Raw genomic sequence first — 19356 nt, 5'->3', positions numbered from 1 at the left:
TTTTGTTTACAATTTATTGCCTCGGATACGACCATCTCTGGTAGACAGCGGAACATGCGCAGTGTGCGTTTACCTCCTAATCCCAACCAGTGCTTACAAACTAGAGCGCAGTGGTGGTCGGTCTCCTAGGTAACTAGCTATAAACAAAGTTCTAATATCCAAAGAACAGATGCAAATTTGAATAAGCTGTAAATTACAAAAGTGCTTAGCATTGTCCAGAAGTATTCATCTATGAAAATGGGGATAACTTTATGAATCCTAGGAAACTATATACTGTACAATAAGGAATTTCTAGAGGGAAACTGTTTTTGAGATCTCTGCAGAAAGTTTACATTTAACTGTGACAGCTGACGCATTTTGTCCTTAAGATTTATTGTAATCCTGTACTGTGCACAGAGAAGTAGTCTGTGTATTAACTATTACATTGAGTTGCAGGTTTACTGTCATACATACAATTCCATGAAGACAAGTAATGAGAGGCTTGGAGCTCATTGCCTTTAATTCAATAAATGGAGGCCAAAAGATTATTATTGGCTTACTTAATAAGATAATCTTCTAGATTTAAGCAGCACTGTTAAGTATTCATGTTGAAGTTCCTCCTCCAAAATCTGCTTGTCTAAAGGGAAACTGCTATGTGACCTCTTGATAGCAGTCTGCCCCTTCAATTTGGATCATTACTTATACAGCCCATGTGATTTTAGCGGCACTGTACATATGCATCACGTCATTAAATATTAGCATTTCCCATATTATAACCTTTCTGTTCTTTAAACTACACTTTGCAACATTCCTCTTGAAAATATACTGGGCCAGTGCGATGCAGTGCGATGCGATCCTCGCACGGGTTATACGGCAGTCTGTCTCTGTCCTTACAAGGAGAATGGTGACACTCTGTTGTGCTAAAACATTTGTGTTCCAGGAATACACTTTTACTTTTTTTTTTAACCTTTTATTGCACATTACAGAATAAAATGAGCTGTAGTTAGCCATGATCTATAATCAGTAGTAATTTATTGATTACTATGGTCAAATTCCGGAACCAGTGATAATACATATAATACCTACAGTGTAAAAGTTCGGGCACCCCTTATCAAAATTACTGTTATTGTGAACAGTTAAGCAAGCTGAAGATGAAATAATCTCTAAAAGGCCTAAAGTTAAAGATGACATTTCCTTTGTATTTTGTGCAAAAAATGTGTATATATACATAAAAGCACTTGCCGTGACATTTCTCACCATTACAATATACTTCGATGTGTCTCCATCTCTAACCCAGATATCTGATTGACAGCAGTGATCTTTCAAATGTCAGGTAATACAAGAAGTTTCCCAATGAACTTTGCTTGCATGTTGTAGAGAAGCACACTACCCTTTGACCCTAATATGTAGGGCCCCTGTTTTTCCAGCAACCCTGCTCCCGATTCACTTGAACCCAGTGCAAGTTTTATGTATGTACCCCATATCCAATGTCATTTAGTAAGTTACAAATTAGAAGCTTTCCTCTATTAAATCAGAATGCCCTAGTGTATTTAATATATTTTCAAGGGTGAAAGTAACATAAGTCAAACAAGTTCAACCCATAACCTAACATGTTGATCCAGAGGAAGGCAAAGACCCCATAAGGCAAATTCTAATGCCCCCTATTTAGGGGAACATTTCCTTCTCAACTTTACATATGGCATCCAGACTAGTCCCAGAGATGAACATCATATCAGAGAATCTGTTACCCATGTCCTACAGTATCATATTTATTGAGAAAGGCATCAGTGCCCTCGTACTTTTTTATAGAATCGACCATTACAGCATCATGTTGCAGAGAGTGCCATAATCTTGCTGCTCTTACAGTAAAGAATTGCCGTCTGTGATGATTACACCTTCTGTTCTACAGATATAGAGGATGCCCTCTTTTCACCGCCGCAGGCCCAGGTGTAAAAAGATGATGAGAAAGATCTCTGTACTGTCCCTTCATATATTTATACATTGTAATAAGATCACCCCAAGCTTGATAATTATCTGTCTTGATACTGCTGCAGTCCACCCATTCTTTTAAAGAGGTTCTCCAAGAATGTTATAAAATGGCCCCTGTCACATAATTCAAACTGCAGCTTGTCCTAGTCCCGTATCATAGACTGCAGTCTGAAGAAGCACAACTCCTGCGATCTGACAGAGGAGCTGAGTCGTAAGCACAAATAAATCTTCCTGTCGCTGACCGACTTCACCTGGAGGACTGAGGCTGGTGAAAAAAATCCTTTGTGCTCAGTCAGCGGGAAGATTTTTTGTCTTGAGCTGTGTTTCTTCAGACTGCAGCACATCTTGGCACATGACTAGGACAGGCTGCAGCTTCAGTTGTGTGACTGGGCCATATAACAATCTTGTAGAACTCCTTTTAAAGGGAACCTGTCACCCCGTTTTTTGAGATTGAGCTATAAATACTGTTAAATAGGGCCTGCGCTGTGTGTTCCTATAGTGTATGTAGTGTACCCCGATTCCCTATGTATGCTGAGAAATAACTTACCAAAGTCGCCGTTTTCGCCTGTCAATCAGGCTGGTCAGGTCGGGAGGGCGTGGTGACATCGCTGGTTCTTCCTCAGCTTTACGTTGGTGGCGTAGTGGCGTAGTGGTGAAGACACAGCGCGCGATCTGCGCTGTCATCCCTTTCGTCGGTGGGGGCGGCCATCTTCCTGGGGCCGCGCGTGCGCAGATCGAGTGCTCTGCTGCACGGGGCTTCAGGAAAATGGCGGCGGGATGCCGCGCGTGCGCATTAGAGATCGCGGCGGCCATTTTCCCAAAGCCGAGTTTGCATCTCGGCTTTGGGAAAATGGCCGCCGCGATCTCTAATGCGCACGCGCGGCATCCCGCGGCCATTTTCCTGAAGCCCCGTGCAGCAGAGCACTCGATCTGCGCACACGCAGCCCCAGGAAGATGGCCGCCCCCACCGATGCAAGGGATTACAGCGCAGATCGCGCGCTGCTTGTTCACCACTACGCCACTACGCCACCAACGTAAAGCTGAGGAAGAACCACCGATGTCACCACGCCCTCCCGACCTGACCAGCCTGATTGACAGGCGAAAACGGCGACTTTGGTAAGTTATTTCTCAGCATACATGGGGAATCGGGGTACACTACATACACTATAGGAACACACAGCGCAGGCCCTATTTAACAGTATTTATAGCTCAATCTCAAAAAACGGGGTGACAGGTTCCCTTTAATAACCTTGGTCGCTCTTCTCTGCACCCGCGCTAGTTCAGCTACATCCTTCTTATACACTGGAGCCCAGAACTGTAAGCAGTATGTTAAGTGTGGTCACCCTAATAATTTGGATCGAGGCAAAACTATGAGCATCTATGCCTCTTTTAATGCATCCTATGATTTTATTTGCCTTGGCAGCAGCTGCCTGGCACTGGTTAGTAAAGGTGAGTTGATCTTCTATAGAAATCCTCTTTAAACATTACAGTATTTCCTTAAAGCTCCACATGCCCCAAATCCCATAAGAAATGTTATTACTATTTTAATTGTGGGCTGTTTTTTATTTTTTATTTTAAGAATTAATGCCACATTTCTAGCAAAACAATAATAATATTATAATTACGTAGAAATGACAAATTCTGAATGCTAATTTATTTCTGAAACTTTTGAGCCTGCAAGTGAGAAATCCCATGTATGGATGCTCCCCGTGTCTGGTACACTTCTCCTTACTGGTTACAAGCCCATAAGCCTATCCTTCTGTATAATGTTATGTGGAGCAATAATGTAACCTTGGAACAAATCTATGTAGTATGCCTGACCTAACCTGAAATAGATTGTGTTCCTCAGTCTCTGTGATCCCTCCTTCCTCTTCTTTCCATTCAATCCCGTTTTCCTTTCTCTTTTTTTTGCCTGGTGCGGAGCAGCAGATCCTAGAAGTAAGTACCTCATCCTTCCTGGGTCTGAGTGCATGAGCCAAGCAGTCACGTGTATCTGTGAGCCATTGCATGCCATCTTTATGATCGTACATTGCACAGGCTTATCATTTTATTTGCTGAGCTCTTTGTTGCTTTTTATGAATATTATGAAGCACGTGAAACGTTTTAGATTATCTTTCAGGACGTTAGACCATGGAATCTTGTGCAGGAGACGTATCTTTAGTTTGCTTGTGTCTGATTAGCTAATAACCACTTTCTTTAGTATATAAAGGTCATGGCTGTGCAGAAAATAAGTCACCGTCACCATCGCTTCCTGGATTTTACCACATAAGACAAAGTACTAGGTGCTCAGCGAGTCACTCATTGCATTGTGAAATTGCATGCCGCTCAGAAAACAAGGCACATCAGGCAATCAATCATCTAGAAACTCTGATAATCGGCTTGTCTGCAGCACAGTATTTAACATTTTATATATGTTTCTAATAACAGAGGTTTTCCAGTCTTCTTTTAACCCTTTCTTTTAAAAACTCTGACATGTGTCCCTTTATGCAGTAATAACTCTGGAACGCTTCAACACATCGCATTGATTTCTAGATTGTTTTTTCGTGACACATTATACTTTATGTTAATGGTAAATTTAGGTTGATATGTTTTGTGTTTATTTATAAAAAATATTAGAAATTTTGACAGCAAAAATTTAAAAAAATTGCAAATTTTCAAACTTTGAATGATTATCCCTGTAATCCAAATAGTCATGTCACACAAAAACATTGATAAATAACATTTCCCTTGCATCAGCGCCATTTGTAAAATGTTGTTTTGTTAGCATTTTAGGAGGTTTAAAAATGTAGCAATAATGTTTCATTTTTTAAAGCAAATTTACAAAACTTATTTTTTAGGGACCTTTTTAGTTTGAAAATGACTTTGGGGGTCCTATATGTTGGAAAAAAAATGATACCATTTTAAAAACATCACCCTTCACATATTCAAAATTGCTTTTGGGTAGTTCATTAACCTAGGGAGTCGTCAAGCAACGAGTTAAAACATTAGTGTGGGGTTCTACCTTTGTAGATGTGAGGTCCCTTGATCCCGGTGCAGCCACAGTCCTGTACCCGAATCCCTTGTCCCAGTGTGGCCATTGTCCTGAACCTGAATCCCTGGTACCATTGCGGCCAGGGTCCTGAATGTTGTCCCCTGGTCCAGGTGCAGCCAGCTTGTTTCCGAAGTCCCCTGGTCCCAGTGCGGCCAGTGCCTGAACGTTGTCCCCTGGTCCTTGAGTGGCCAGTCCTGTTTCTGAAGTCTCCTGTTCCCAGTGCAGCCAGTACCTGAAAATTGTCCCCCTGTCCGTTTGCGGCCAGATCCTGATCCAGTATCCTAGACCGGTGTGTCTGAACATAGTCCAAACCAGTGTAAGCGAACCTGACCCCTGGGGTCAGCAGCTGCAGTACCAGGATCTGCCTAGGAGTGGCATCTGGTGGCTACCTGCAGCCCAGTCTGTCTCCACCATCAGGTGCCCCAGTGAACACCTGGTAGCCGCTTAGGTATGCCCCTTCCTAGGCAGGCCTGATCCTGTGGCACGGTGGGTCCACAAAACCACGTGTGCCACCACTGGGCGTAAAAAACATAATATTACATAATACATAATATTCAGTACCCTATCCTTATTCCTGTAGATTACAGTAAAAGATGCACCTGTAGATGCTTCACCTAAAAGGGACAGATATTCATCCCTGAAAACAATGAGCTTCTAACAGACTCCAACCAAACAAGTTCTTTCCTGCTTTGCACTAATAAGAAGCAATTCCCCCCAAATACGAAAAATCGTATGTGTCTGGAATTTCTGATTTGGTTTCTTATGTTGTCATGAGGCAAAACCCTTTAAGGTTTAATGTTGACTTTTAGGATTGCTACTTCCAATAGATGTCACTAGTGTTCCTGACCTTCTCTGAGGAGGCACTTGCATAACAGAAAGAAGTACAGTATGTTAGGGAATTATATCTAACTATTTAATATACAGAAATATCCCTGTAAGTGCTTCTATAGGCACAGATGAGTAATAGATGATGCAAAATCATGTTTCTCAGTGATATAATAGACCAATCAGCCAAATCATTAAAACCTCTCCCTAATATTGTGTTGGTCTCTCCTGTGCCACTTGAACAGCTATGACCCCATGAGCCATGGACTGCACACGGCAATGTACTGTAGTTTTTGGCACCAATTCATTAAGTTGTGTGAGTTGAGGCTTTGGCAGATTTGACTTATTTTTCTATCACATCACAGATAGTCGATTGGTTTGAGAGCTGAGCATTTGGAGGACAAGTCAACACCCGGCACTCATTGCCATTCTCGTCAATCCATTTCTGAACATTTTTTTTATCTGTGGGTCAGTGTGGCAGGACACATTATTGTGCTGAAAGAAGCCAATGTTATTCATGAATACTATTGCCATGAAAGGAGCGATGTACCTGTTCTTCAGCCATATTTAGTTGGGTGGCTTTTGCCTTTTATTCCTGTATATTTGTGCCATCTCTTACCCTGGTAACCGGGCCATCTGCATAACCTAAAAATAAATGTGTTAGATCAGACCAGACCACTTTCTTCATTTTTGCTGCCTCCAGTTCTGACGTTCACATCCCTATTGCAGGCGCTTTCAGCCATGGCTTAGCAGGGGTTTTCCATGGGCACTCTTACCACTTTGTGACTGCGCAGCCACTCAGCTGTTTTTCATCAATTTATGCCATTTTATGGGTTCAGACCAGCCTTAGTGGCCCGTGACCCTGTTGCCAGTTGACCTTCTCCAACACATCAATCTAGCTATTACTATTGGCTGTAATAGACTTGCCCTTTTTTTCACATTTCCCATGAACCCCAAGAACTGTTCACCTGCAATATATCCTACGCATTGACATTTTAATCGCAGTTTTATTCATTCACCTGTCCTCGGTTTTAAAGTTATGGCTGATCAGTGTGTATGCACATTGGAATTGTTGACATAGTCGGTAGAGATGAGTGAATTTGGTCGAGTTCCCTCTTATTCGGCAAGCTATAGAACTTACTGAATAAGCTGCAGAGGAAACCCGGCTTCCTGGATCGTGCTGACCGTGACAGTCATGACACATGCATGACGAACAAACAGGCTGTCCATGCATGTGTCGTGACTGTCACGCAGCCGCAACACATGCACATGCGGCGCCAATCAGCTGATCGGCTGGCACGATCCAGGAAGCTGGGTTCCCTCTGCAGCTTTTCGGCAAGCGCTATAGCTTGCCAAATAAGAGGGAACCCGAGCAAATTCGCTCATCTCTAATAGCCGGTACATGGCTTTGTATGTTCCTGTGCCATTTAGAGACTTCATATACATAACTTAAAACTCCTGGTGTCATGATATATATAGTGACCCCACAGGGGGTGGGTAGCGGACGGCACAACACACACACAACAAGATGGAAAAGGGGTGAGGAAAGCCCTACTGATAGGGAAATGAGGCTGGCTGGTCACCACCTGAGCTCAAACCTGAGCATGTCCCTGCACTCCCCTAATGCCCGAAGTGGGTCCTTCCCCCACCGCCGTCAGGAACCTTGTCCCTCGCTGTCACCTCGCACTGCCCTGGCTAGTGCACTGGCCAGCAAGGGGTGCTAGCCTCACCACTGCAGATAGTATCATACAAGGGACAGTGCTAAACACGAAAGGGACGGGGAGAAAACACCACACTTAGCTTCCGAACTCCGCTGCCAAGCTCCACACCGCAGATGACACAGAAGCCGGACCCCAAACTCCAGAAACAGCAGACACCAGAGAGCTGCCACTGCAAGGCTGGTCTTCATAGAGAAACTCTATCACCAACAGTCAGCCGATGCATCAGGTGACTATTTAAAGGATGGTGGGAGTGGTCACCACCACATCAGCTGACCCAACAGCACTGCAGTTACACCAGATTGCCAGGGGGGGGGGGGGGGGAAACTGACATTAACCCCCAAAGATCTTGAAAGGAAAAAGCAAAATTTAAAACAGAGTGGAACCAGAGCTGCCACGAATCCAAAAATGGATCATGACACCTGGGCTTCAATAAAAAAAAAAACCTTTAATATGGTCTCCTCCGTACTATTTATCCATTTACAATACTGGCTTGTTATTTTGTTGAGGGGTGTATTAGGCCCCCATCACGGTCCAGGTGCAACTTCTACCTCTGCGCCCACTATAGCCGCACCACTGTTCAGAAAGACAGAACCAGATCTAATCAGTATTTTCCCAGCTTCGCTGTAATGGGTTTTTGAACTCTCAGAACTGTGTATAAAGCCATGTAAATTAAGTTCATATGTTTTTTTATGGAAAAACTCTACTAATCACACTGTAATAGTCTCAATGTGTGTATTATTTTTGATGCCCACCTTGCCAGTGATAGAACATTGAACCAATCTAAAATCTCTGTTTACTAAAGTAAAGCTCTAAATAATAGTCATTCCCGCCAGATGTGTATAGGGGTCAAGGTGAAGAGTTAAGCGAGGGGTGAGGTTGACACTGTTCTCTATCTTCTGACATTCCTGTACACTCCCACACCGCAGCTTGCTTCTGGTCCCTGGTTCTGCTCACATTCTTTACCTCCCCCTTCTAGGTAGGCATCACACAAATTCCAGAAACGTTAGTCTTCTCATTTCTGATTAGCATTACGCTGGGCTGTTTCTATCTTGTTTACCAGACTCCGATAATTTGTATTTTTCCAGATAAAGATGCTTTCTGATCGGAAGCGGGCGCTGGAGCAGCAGCTAAGTACTATAATGGAAGAAAATGATCAGCTTCAAGGAGTTGTGGAAGAACTACACGAACGAGAATTAACCCTGAGTCAACAGACCTGTGCCAAGGAAATGCAGGTAGATACAACCTCTTAGCAGTAAACAATTTTAGTTTTTTTTGCTATCAAAATGATCATTTTGATTGATCTTTAGAAAATCAAGTAATGTGCGTTATTTTCTTTAGCCACTGTGTATTGCATTCTTGTGAAACCTTGTTGGGTTTAATTTCTAGCATTAACATTCCATGTCTTAATCTTCTTTACGAGTTTAAAAAAAATCCTTTTTTTTTGGAGCACAGATTAGAGTTGCATAGAAGTGATTCTCTGAAGCAGGGGTCCCCAACCTGTGGCTCACGTGCCCATGTCCTGTGTCTCGCAGCTGTCTTCTAAACCTGGTAGCACCAAGCTTGCAAACTGCTTGGAGGAGAAGGTCTAAGGATGGTGACTTTTGTGATTCACCAAACACAGAAGAGCAGATCTGGATAACTTCATACTGGTGGGCATGGGATGATAAATCTAGTAAACTGGAGATAGTGGTTCTCCCAGTTAGAGGGGGTGCTTGAAATTAGGTACAAAAGTATGGTGAATGTTAATGATCCAAGAAAACAAAGTGGGTAAAGTGGGAACCTCTGGATGTAAGTATACTACCTATAATGGAGGGTGCACAAGGTTTCGGTGTGCTTTCCATGCAGAAGCTTGGGCAGTCATATCGGGACTGTGGGGCTCTTGGTATCACTATGTTGTAAGTGAGACAGGGCCCTCTGAACGTAGCTTGCAACCATCTATCAGACATGAATGTGACTCTCAAGGTAAGAAAGGTTAGGGACCACTGCTCTAAAGGAACAAGGTAGGGAATGGGCCCCAGTATCAAGGAAAAGTTGTAGTAACAGCAGCAAACCCCACGTCCTTCCGATCTGTGTGTTAAAATCCAGACACAATGCTCCGTTTCCATTTTGGCCTTGGCTGTTGGCTCCTCTCATCTTTGTACTGCAGAATATCACAACATAACATTGTGTTCTGCTGAATATTGAAGTCTAATCATACAATTAAAATTAATTTTTTTTGCTAAAGTAACCCTTGTACACTCTGCAATATTCCCACTATGTATCTCTGAGGACTGCATGTTCATTATTTTAGTCCAAGCGATCTGTAAGGCCTCTTTCACACTTGCGTCGTGTGGCCTCCGTCGCAATACGTCGTTTTGGGGAAAAAAAACGCATCCTGAAAATGTGCCCGCAGGATGCGTTTTTTCCCCATAGACTTGTATTGCCGACGGATCGCGACGTATGTCCATACGTTGCGTCCGTCGTGCACTGGATCTGTTGTGTTTTGGCGGACCGTCGTCACGAAAAAACGTTGAATGTAAAGTTTTTTCGTACGTCGGATCCGCCATTTCCTACTGCGCATGCGCGGCTGAAACTCCGCCCCCTCCTCCCCGGGACTTAAAATGGGCAGCGGATGCGTTGAAAAACTGCATCCGCTGCCCACGTTGTACCGAATTTGCACAATGTCCGTCGGTACGTCGCGCCGACGCTTTGCGACGGCCGCGTACCGTCGCAAGTGTGAAAGAAGCCTAAGCCATCTTAAGATAGTTACAAAGTTACATTAAAAAAAAGACCTAGGTCCGTCAAGTTCAACCTTTCTCCACCAATTATATATTTTTGGCACTAAATTATCTAAAACACACAATGTTGTGTTCTTAGGAGATTATTCAGCCCTTTTTTTTAGAAGCTGTTATAGTGTCTGCCATTACTGCCTCTTGTGGTCAGGCATTCCACAGTCTGACTGCTCTAACTGTAAAAGACCCTTTCCTGTTTAGCTGCCGGAATCGCCTTTCTTCCACCTGTAATGAGTGCCCCCTGGTCCTCAGTATGGTCTTTGGAAGGAATAAGTCATGTGCCGGTAAATGAGATGCCCTGTGAGGCGTCTTTTTTTCTAAGCTAAACAATCCCAACTTTTCCAACCTCTATTCATATCAGAGGCCTTCCATCCCTTGTAATAATCTAGTTGCCCACCTTTGAACTGATTCTAACTACTGAATACCCTTTTTAAAATGTGGAGGCCAAAACTGGATCCAATATTCTAGATGTGGCCTCACCAGTGATTTATAAAGGGGTAACAATACATTGCGATTGTGGGATTTATATCTCTTTTTTATACACCCTAAAATCTTATTTGCTTTTGCGGCTTCTGCTTGACATTGTGTACTGCTGCTCAGCTTGCTTGTAACCAAAATACCAAAGTCCTTCTCTTGATCTGTAGTTTTGCGTATACTCCCATTTAACCCCTTTCTGACATCGGACGTAATATCCCGTCGAGGTGGGGTGGGCCCCTATGACCACCGACGGGATAGTACGTCCAGCGCGATCGGCGGCGCTCACGGGGGGAGCGCGGGCGATCGCAGCCGGGTGTCAGCTGCCTATTGCAGCTGACATCTGGCACTATGTGCCAGGAGCGGTCACGGACCGCCCACGGCACATTAACCCCCGGCACACCGCGATCAAACATGATCGCGATGTGCCGGCGGTGCAGGGGGCTCCCTGCGGGCTTCCCTGAGCCCCCCGCAGCAATGCGATGTGATCGCGTTGCTGCGAGGGTCTTACCTCCCTCCCTGCTCCAGACCTGGATCCAAGATGGCTGCGGCATCCGGGTCCTGCAGGGAGGGAGGTGGCTTCACAGAGCCTGCTCAGAGCAGGCACTGTGAAGCCTGCAGCACTGTAAGTCAGATCGGTAATCTGACAGAGTGCTGTGCAAACTGTCAGATCACCGATCTGTGATGTCCCCCCCTGGGACAAAGTAAAAAAGTAAAAAAAAATTTTTCCAAATGTGTAAAAAAAAAAATAAATAAATAAAAAAATCCTAAATAATGAAAAAAAAAAAAATTATTATTCCCATAAATACATTTCTTTATCTAAATAATAAAAAAAAACAATAAAAGTACATATATTTAGTATCGCCGCGTCCGTAACGGCCCAACCTATAAAACTGGCCCACTAGTTAACCCCTTCAGTAAACACCGTAAGAAGAAAAAAAAAAAAAGAGGCAAAAAACAACGCTTTATTATCATGCCGCCGAACAAAAAGTGGAATAACACGCAATCAAAAAGACAGCTATAAATAACCATGGTACCGCTGAAAACGTCATCTTGTCCCGCAAAAAACGAGCCGCCATACAGCATCATCAGCAAAAAAATAAAAAAGCGATGCAAAAATAATTATTTTTTCTATAAAATAGTTTTTATCGTATAAAAGCGCCAAAACATAAAAAAAATTATATAAATGAGGTATCGCTGTAATCGTACTGACCCGAAGAATAAAACTGCTTTAACAATTTTACCAAACGCGGAACGGTATAAACGCCTCCCCCAAAAGAAATTCATGAATAGCTGGTTTTTGGTCATTCTGCCTCACAAAAATCGGAATAAAAAGCGATCAAAAAATGTCACGTGCCCGAAAATGTTACCAATAAAAACGTCAACTCGTCCCGCAAAAAACAAGACCTCACATGACTCTGTGGACCAAAATATGGAAAAATTATAGCTCTCAAAATGTGGTAACGCAAAAAATATTTTTTGCAATAAAAAGCGTCTTTCAGTGTGTGACGGCTGCCAATCATAAAAATCCGCTAAAAAACCCGCTATAAAAGTAAATCAAACCCCCCTTCATCACCCCCTTAGTTAGGGAAAAATTTAAAAAATGTATTTATTTCCATTTTCCCATTAGGGTTAGGGCTAGGGTTAGGGCTAGGGTTAGGGTTAGGACTACAGTTTGGGTTGGGGCAAAAGTTAGGGTTAGGGTTGGGGCTAAAGTTACAGTTAGGGTTTAGATTACATTTACAGTTGGGAATAGGGTTGGGATTAGGGTTAGGGGTGTGTCAGGGTTAGAGGTGTGGTTAGGGTTACTGTTGGGATTAGGGTTAGGGGTGTGTTTGGATTAGGGTTTCAGTTGTAATTGGGGGGTTTCCACTGTTTAGGCACATCAGGGGCTCTCCAAACGCGACATGGCGTCCGATCTCAATTCCAGCCAATTTTGCGTTGAAAAAGTAAAACAGTGCTCCTTCCCTTCCGAGCTCTCCCGTGTGCCCAAACAGGGGTTTACCCCAACATATGGGGTATCAGCGTACTCAGGACAAATAGGACAACAACTTTTGGGGTCCAATTTCTCCTGTTACCCTTGGGAAAATACAAAACTGGGGGCTAAAAAATAATTTTTGTGGGGGGGAAAAAAGATTTTTTATTTTCACGGCTCTGCGTTATAAACTGTAGTGAAACACTTGGGGGTTCAAAGTTCTCACAACACATCTAGATAAGTTCCCTGGGGGGTCTAGTTTCCAGTATGGGGTCACTTGTGGGGGTTTCTACTGTTTAGGTACCTTAGGGGTTCTGCAAACGCAATGTGATGCCTGCAGACCATTCCATCTAAGTCTGCATTCCAAATGGCACTCCTTCCCTTCCGAGCCCTCCCATGCGCCCAAACGGTGGTTCCCCCCAACATATGGGGTATCAGCGCACTCAGGACAAATTGGACAACAACTTTTGGGGTCGAATTTCTCCTCTTACCCTCGGGAAAATACAAAACTGGGGGCTAAAAAATAATTTTTGGAGGAAAGATTTTTTTTTTAATTTTCACGGCTCTGCGTTACAAACTGTAGTGAAACACTTGGGGGTTCAAAGCTCTCACAACACATCTAGATGAGTTCCTTAGGGGGTCTAGGTTCCAAAATGGTGTCACTTGTGGGGGGTTTCTACTGTTTAGGTACATTAGGGGCTCTGCAAATGCAATGTGACACCTGCAGACCATTCCATCTAAGTCTGCATTCCAAATGGAGCTCCTTCCCTTCCGAGCCCTCCCATGCGCCCAAACAGTGGTTCCCCCCCACATATGGGGTATCAGCGCACTCAGGACAAATTGGACAACAAATTTTGGGGTCCAATTTCTCCTGTTACCTTCGGGAAAATACAAAACTGGGGGCTAAAAAATAATTTTTGTGGGGAAAAATTTTTGTTTTATTTTTACGGCTCTCCATTATAAACTTCTGCGAAGCCCTTGGTGGGTCAAAGCACTCACCACACATCTAGATAAGTTCCTTAGGGGGTCTACTTTCCAAAATGGTGTCACTTGTGGGGGTTTTCAATGTTTAGGCACATCAGTGGCTCTCCAAACGCAACATGGCGTCCCATCTCAATTCCTGTCAATTTTGCATTGAAAAGTCAAACGGCGCTCCTTCCCTTCCGAGCTCTCCCATCCGCCCAAACAGTGGTTTACCCCCACATATGGGGTATCAGCGTACTCAGGACAAATTATACAACAATGTTTAGGGTCCATTTTCTCCTGTTACCCTTGGTAAAATAAAACAAATTGGAGCTGAATTAAATTTTTTGTGAAAAAAAGTTAAATGTTCATTTTTATTTAAACATTCAAAAAATTCCTGTGAAGCACCAGAAGGGTTAATAAACTTCTTGAATATGGTTTTGAGCACCTTGAGGGGTGTAGTTTTTAGAATGGTGTCACACTTAGAAAATACCCATCATATAGACCCCTCAAAATGACTTCAAATGAGATGTGGTCCCTAAAAAAAAAATGGTGTTGTAAAAATGAAAAATTGCTGTTCAACTTTTCACCCTTATAACTCCCTAACAAAAAAAAATGTTGGTTCCAAAATTGTGGTGATGTAAAGTAGACATGTGGGAAATGTTACTTATTAAGTATTTTGTGTGACATATCTCTGTGATTTAATTGCATAAAAATTCAAATTTGGAAAATTGCGAAATTTTCATAATTTTCGCCAAATTTCCATTTTTTTCACAAATAAACGCAGGTACTATCAAATAATTTTTACCATTGTCATGAAGTACAATATGTCATGAGAATACAATGTCAGAATCACTGGTATCCGTTGAAGCGTTCCAGAGTTATAACCTCATAAAGGGACAGTGGTCAGAATTGTAAAAATTGGCCCGGTCATTAACGTGCAATCCACCCTTGGGGGTAAAGGGGTTAATGTACAGTACAGACCAAAAGTTTGGACACACCTTCTCATTTAACGATTTTTCTGTATTTTCATGATAATGAAAATTGTACATTCACACTGAAGGCATCAAAACTATGAATTAACACATGTGGAATTATATACTTTACAAAAAAGTGTGGAACAACTGAAATGATGTCTTATATTCTAGGTTCTTCAAAGTAGCCACCTTTTGCTTTGATGACTGCTTTGCACACTCTTGGCATTCTCTTGATGAGCTTCAAGAGGTAGTCACCGGGAATGGTCGTCCAACAATCTTGAAGGAGTTCTCAGAGATGCTTAGCACTTGTTGGCCCTTTTGCCTTCACTCTGCGGTCCAGCTCACCCCAAACCATCTCGATTGGGTTCAGGTCTGGTGACTGTGGAGGCCAGGTCATCTGGTGTAGCACCCCATCACTCTCCTTCTTGGTCAGATAGCCCTTACACAGCCTGGAGGTGTGTTTGGGGTCATTGTCCTGTTGAAAAATAAATGATGGTCCAACTAAACGCAAACTAGATGGAATAGCATGCCGCTGCAAGATGCTGTGGTAGCCATGCTGGTTCAGTATGCCTTCAATTTTGAATATATCCCCAACAGTATGACCAGCAAAGCACCCACACACCATCACACCTCCTCCTCCATGCTTCACGGTGGAAACCAGGCATGTAGAGTCCATCCGTTCACCTTTTCTGCGTCGCGCAAAGACTCGGTGGTTGGAACCAAAGATCTCAAATTTGGACTCATCAGACCAAAGCATAGATTTCCACTGGTCTAATGTCCATTCCTTCTGTTCTTTAGCCCAAACAAGTCTCTTCTGTTTGCCGCCTGTCCTTAGCAGTGGTTTCCTAGCAGCTATTTTACCATGAAGGCCTGCTGCACAAAGTCTCCTTTTAACAGTTGTTGTAGAGATGTGTCTGCTGCTAGAACTCTGTGTGGCATTGACCTGGTCTCTAATCTGAGCTACTGTTAACCTGCGATTTCTGAGGCTGGTGACTCGGATAAACTTATCCTCAGAAGCAGAGGTGACTCTTGGTCTTCCTTTCCTGGGGCGGCCCTCATGTGAGCCAGTTTCTTTGTAGCGCTTGATGGTTTTTGCCACTAAACTTGGGGACACTTTCAAAGTTTTCCCAATTTTTCAGACTGACTGACTTTCATTTCTTAAAGCAATGATGGCCACTTGTTTTTCTTTACCTAGCTGCTTTTTTCTTGCCATAATACAAATTCTAACAGTCTATTCAGTAGGACTATCAGCTGTGTATCCACCAGACTTCTGCACAACACAACTGATGGTCCCAACCCCATTTATAAGGCAAGAAATCCCACTTATTAAACCTGACAGGGCACACCTGTGAAGTGAAAACCATTTCCAGTGACTACCTCTTGAAGCTCATCAAGAGAATGCCAAGAGTGTGCAAAGCAGTCATCAAAGCAAAAGGTGGCTACTTTGAAGAACCTAGAATATAAGACATAATTTCAGTTGTTTCACACTTTTTTGTTAAGTATATAATTCCACATGTGTTAATTCATAGTTTTGATGCCTTCAGTGTGAAGGTACAATTTTCATAGTCATGAAAATACAGACAAATCTTTAAATGAGAAGGTGTCCAAACTTTTGGTCTATACTGTATATGAAGCAATAGCATTACTCCGTCCTAGGTGTATTACTCTACATTTATCTACATTAAATCTCATTTGCCAAGTGTTTGCCCTTTCAGTCATCTTATTCAGATCGTTTTGCAATATTGTAATGTCAAGGTCAGATTTTTGTATCCTATGTAGTTTGGTGTCGTCAGCAAAGATTGACACTTTAGTCTCAATCCCATCCACAAGCTCATTAATAAACAGGTTAAAAAGAATCGGTCCTAGCACAGATCCCTGTGGTATCACACTGCTGACTATATCCCATTTAGAGAACGTACAATTTATGACAACTTTGTTTCCTGTCATTTAGCCAATTCCTTACCCATCTGCATATAGTTTCCTCCAGTCATTACTTCTGTCTCTTCACTATGAGGTTATGTGCACACTTAGAATGGTCCACTGCGGATTTTTCCACAGTGGATTTGATAAATCTGCAGGGCAAAAACACTGCGTTTTTGCTGCAGATTTATCGCGTTTTTTTTTGCGGATTTCACTGCGGTTTTACAACTGCGGTTTTCTATTGGAGCAGGTGTAAAACCGCTGCGAAATCCGCAGAAAGAAGTGACATGCTGCGGAATGTAAACCGCTGCGTTTCCGCGCGTTGTTTTCCGCAGCATGTGCACAGCGTTTTCTGTTTCCCATAGGTTTACTTTGTAATGTAAACTCATGGGAAAGTGCTGTGGATCCGCAGCAAAATCCGCAGTGTGTGCACATAGCCTAAAGTTGTTATGTGGAACAGTATCAAATGCCTTTGCAAAATCCAGATAAATGACATCAGCTGCATTGCCTACATCCAGATTTGCACTTACCTCCTCATAGAAACCCAACAATTATTAAATTATATTATTCTTTGCAATATCTTTCTTCAATGAGACCACATGAGCCACGTGAGCCAGCCGCCAATCCTGTGGCACCACCACTGTTACAAAAGAGTCTAAGTATATGAGATACAGTGGTCTGTCAATTGCTTATCTCAATTCCCTCAGTATCCATGGATGAATGCCATCTGGTCTGGGGGATTAATTTGCTCAGGCATATTTCTTCTTGTGTTAAACTTGGTTACATCTGGTGGTGAACTCTGATTTTTGACTTTTTGAATGATCCCTGGAACAGTCATTTCAATGGTGAACACGGATGAAAAGCGCCTGTTTAATATCTCTACCTTTTCTTTGTCCATCCTTTTTCTTTTCTTTTTGGCATTGATATATTTATAATTTTGGGGAGGATTTATTGTAATGTCACTGGCTATTTGTTTCTCTATGGATAACTTTGCTAGCTTGATTTCTTTTTTACATTTCTTATTGGCATCTTTATACTCCTGAAATTCTATTTCTGTATTCTCGGTCTTCAAGATATTCAATGCCCGTTGTTTTAGTCTTCCCCTTAGTGACGGAGCCAAATTTTTTAAATCTGACCAGTGTCACTTTATGTGGTAATAACTCTGGAACGCTTCAACAAATCTCAGTGATTTTAAGACTGTTTTTTCGGGACACATTATACTTTATAATGGTAAATTTAGGTTGATATGTTTTGTGTTTATGTATAAAAAATATCAGAAATTTGAGAATAATGTTAAAAAATTAGCAATTTTCACATTTTGAATGATTATCCCTTTGATCCAGATAGTCATACCACAGCAAAACATTAATAAATAACATTTCCCTCATGTCTGCTTTACATCAGCATCATTTGTAAAAGGTTCTTTTATTTTGTTAGAATTTTAGGAGGTTTAAAAATGTAGCCGTAGTTTTTCATTTTTTCACGGAAATTTACAAAATTAACTTTCTTAGGGATGTATCCATGTTTGAAGTGACTTTAGGGGTCCCATATATTGGGAAACCCACAAAAGTGATACCATTTTAAAAACAGCACCCCCTGACATATTGAAAACGGCTGTCAGGTAGTTTATTAACCCTTCAGGTGATTTTCAGGAATTAATGCAAAGTAGCATGACAGAAATGAAAATGTGTATTTTTACCACCTAAATGCTGCTAACTTCTGAACAGGTTACAACAGCAATCAGACTCTAAGGCCGCTATTTGGTCATGAATTGCCATCGCAAACATCAGGACAACAAAATCATGATCTGAGGGCACCAGTTTGGATAAAGACGAAGCCCCCACACTCTGTTAACCATTTATAATGATGTAGTCACTATTAACAGCAGCATCTAAGGGGTTAAACAGATATGGATGGTGCAAACACTGATTGTGGCTGATGCAGCAAGTTGTCAGCTATAGTGCACAACCGACAGCTGCAGATTGTCACCTGTATGGGGAGGCTAGTCTCTTATATTTCAGGTCAGTTAAAAGACATATTGGCGGTCATTAAGGGGTTAAACTTTATACTGTCTTATTTATCCATAATGGTTTATTTTTATTCCTTGACATTTTATTACCAGGATTCTAGTAGTATTTCCTTAAACATGCCCCATTCATGTTCAGTATCCCCAGTTACCATGACTAGATCCCAGTCTATACGATTAAGCTCTTCCCTGAATTTGTTGACATCAGCTTTCCTAAAGTTCCAGGTTTTTGCATTTCCCCTTTGAAATGTTTTATTGAGTATTAATTACATTGAAACTTACCATATTATGGTCACTGCTTCCCAAATGCTCCCTGACCTGTAGATCTGAAATTGTATCTGGTCTGATCCAGAAAATGACCTCCTCTGGTTGGTTCATCTACCAGCTGAGATAGGAAATTGCCCTGACCTGTGGATAGGAACTTACAGCTTTTCGCATAATCAGAAGATTTAGGCTATGTGCACACGTTGCAGATTTGCCTGCGGATTTTTCTGCACTAAATCCGCAGCTCTTGGCAGAAAACGCAGGTGCGTTTTTTGCGCGGTTTTGATGTGGTTTTGGTGCGTTTTTTGATGCATTTTTTAAAGCTAAATAAAGATGTATTAATGAACAAAAAAAAATGTGATGTCATGTCTTGTCCAACCTCTTCTTTTACATTTGTCCTACCCACACTCCATTACACACATAGACAGATAGACGGATAGA

At 42.2% G+C, this 19356-nt stretch overlaps 1 protein-coding gene across 1 annotated transcript in view; it reads left to right on the top strand.

Annotated features, from left to right (window-relative positions):
- BICDL1 (BICD family like cargo adaptor 1) overlaps nt 1–19356 on the top strand; it is a 129594-nt gene that overhangs the window by 75999 nt on the left and 34239 nt on the right. The window contains exon 4 of the mRNA XM_069758376.1: nt 8631–8777. Within this exon, the coding sequence (XP_069614477.1) occupies nt 8631–8777 (147 nt within the window). The remainder of the gene's footprint in view (nt 1–8630; nt 8778–19356) is intronic.

The sequence above is a fragment of the Ranitomeya imitator genome, chromosome 1, assembly GCF_032444005.1.
Source record: "Ranitomeya imitator isolate aRanImi1 chromosome 1, aRanImi1.pri, whole genome shotgun sequence".
In the NCBI taxonomy this organism is placed as follows: Eukaryota; Metazoa; Chordata; class Amphibia; order Anura; family Dendrobatidae; genus Ranitomeya; species Ranitomeya imitator.
The sequence above is the reverse complement of the archived record's forward strand: the minus strand, read 5'-3'. Positions and strand labels throughout refer to the sequence as shown.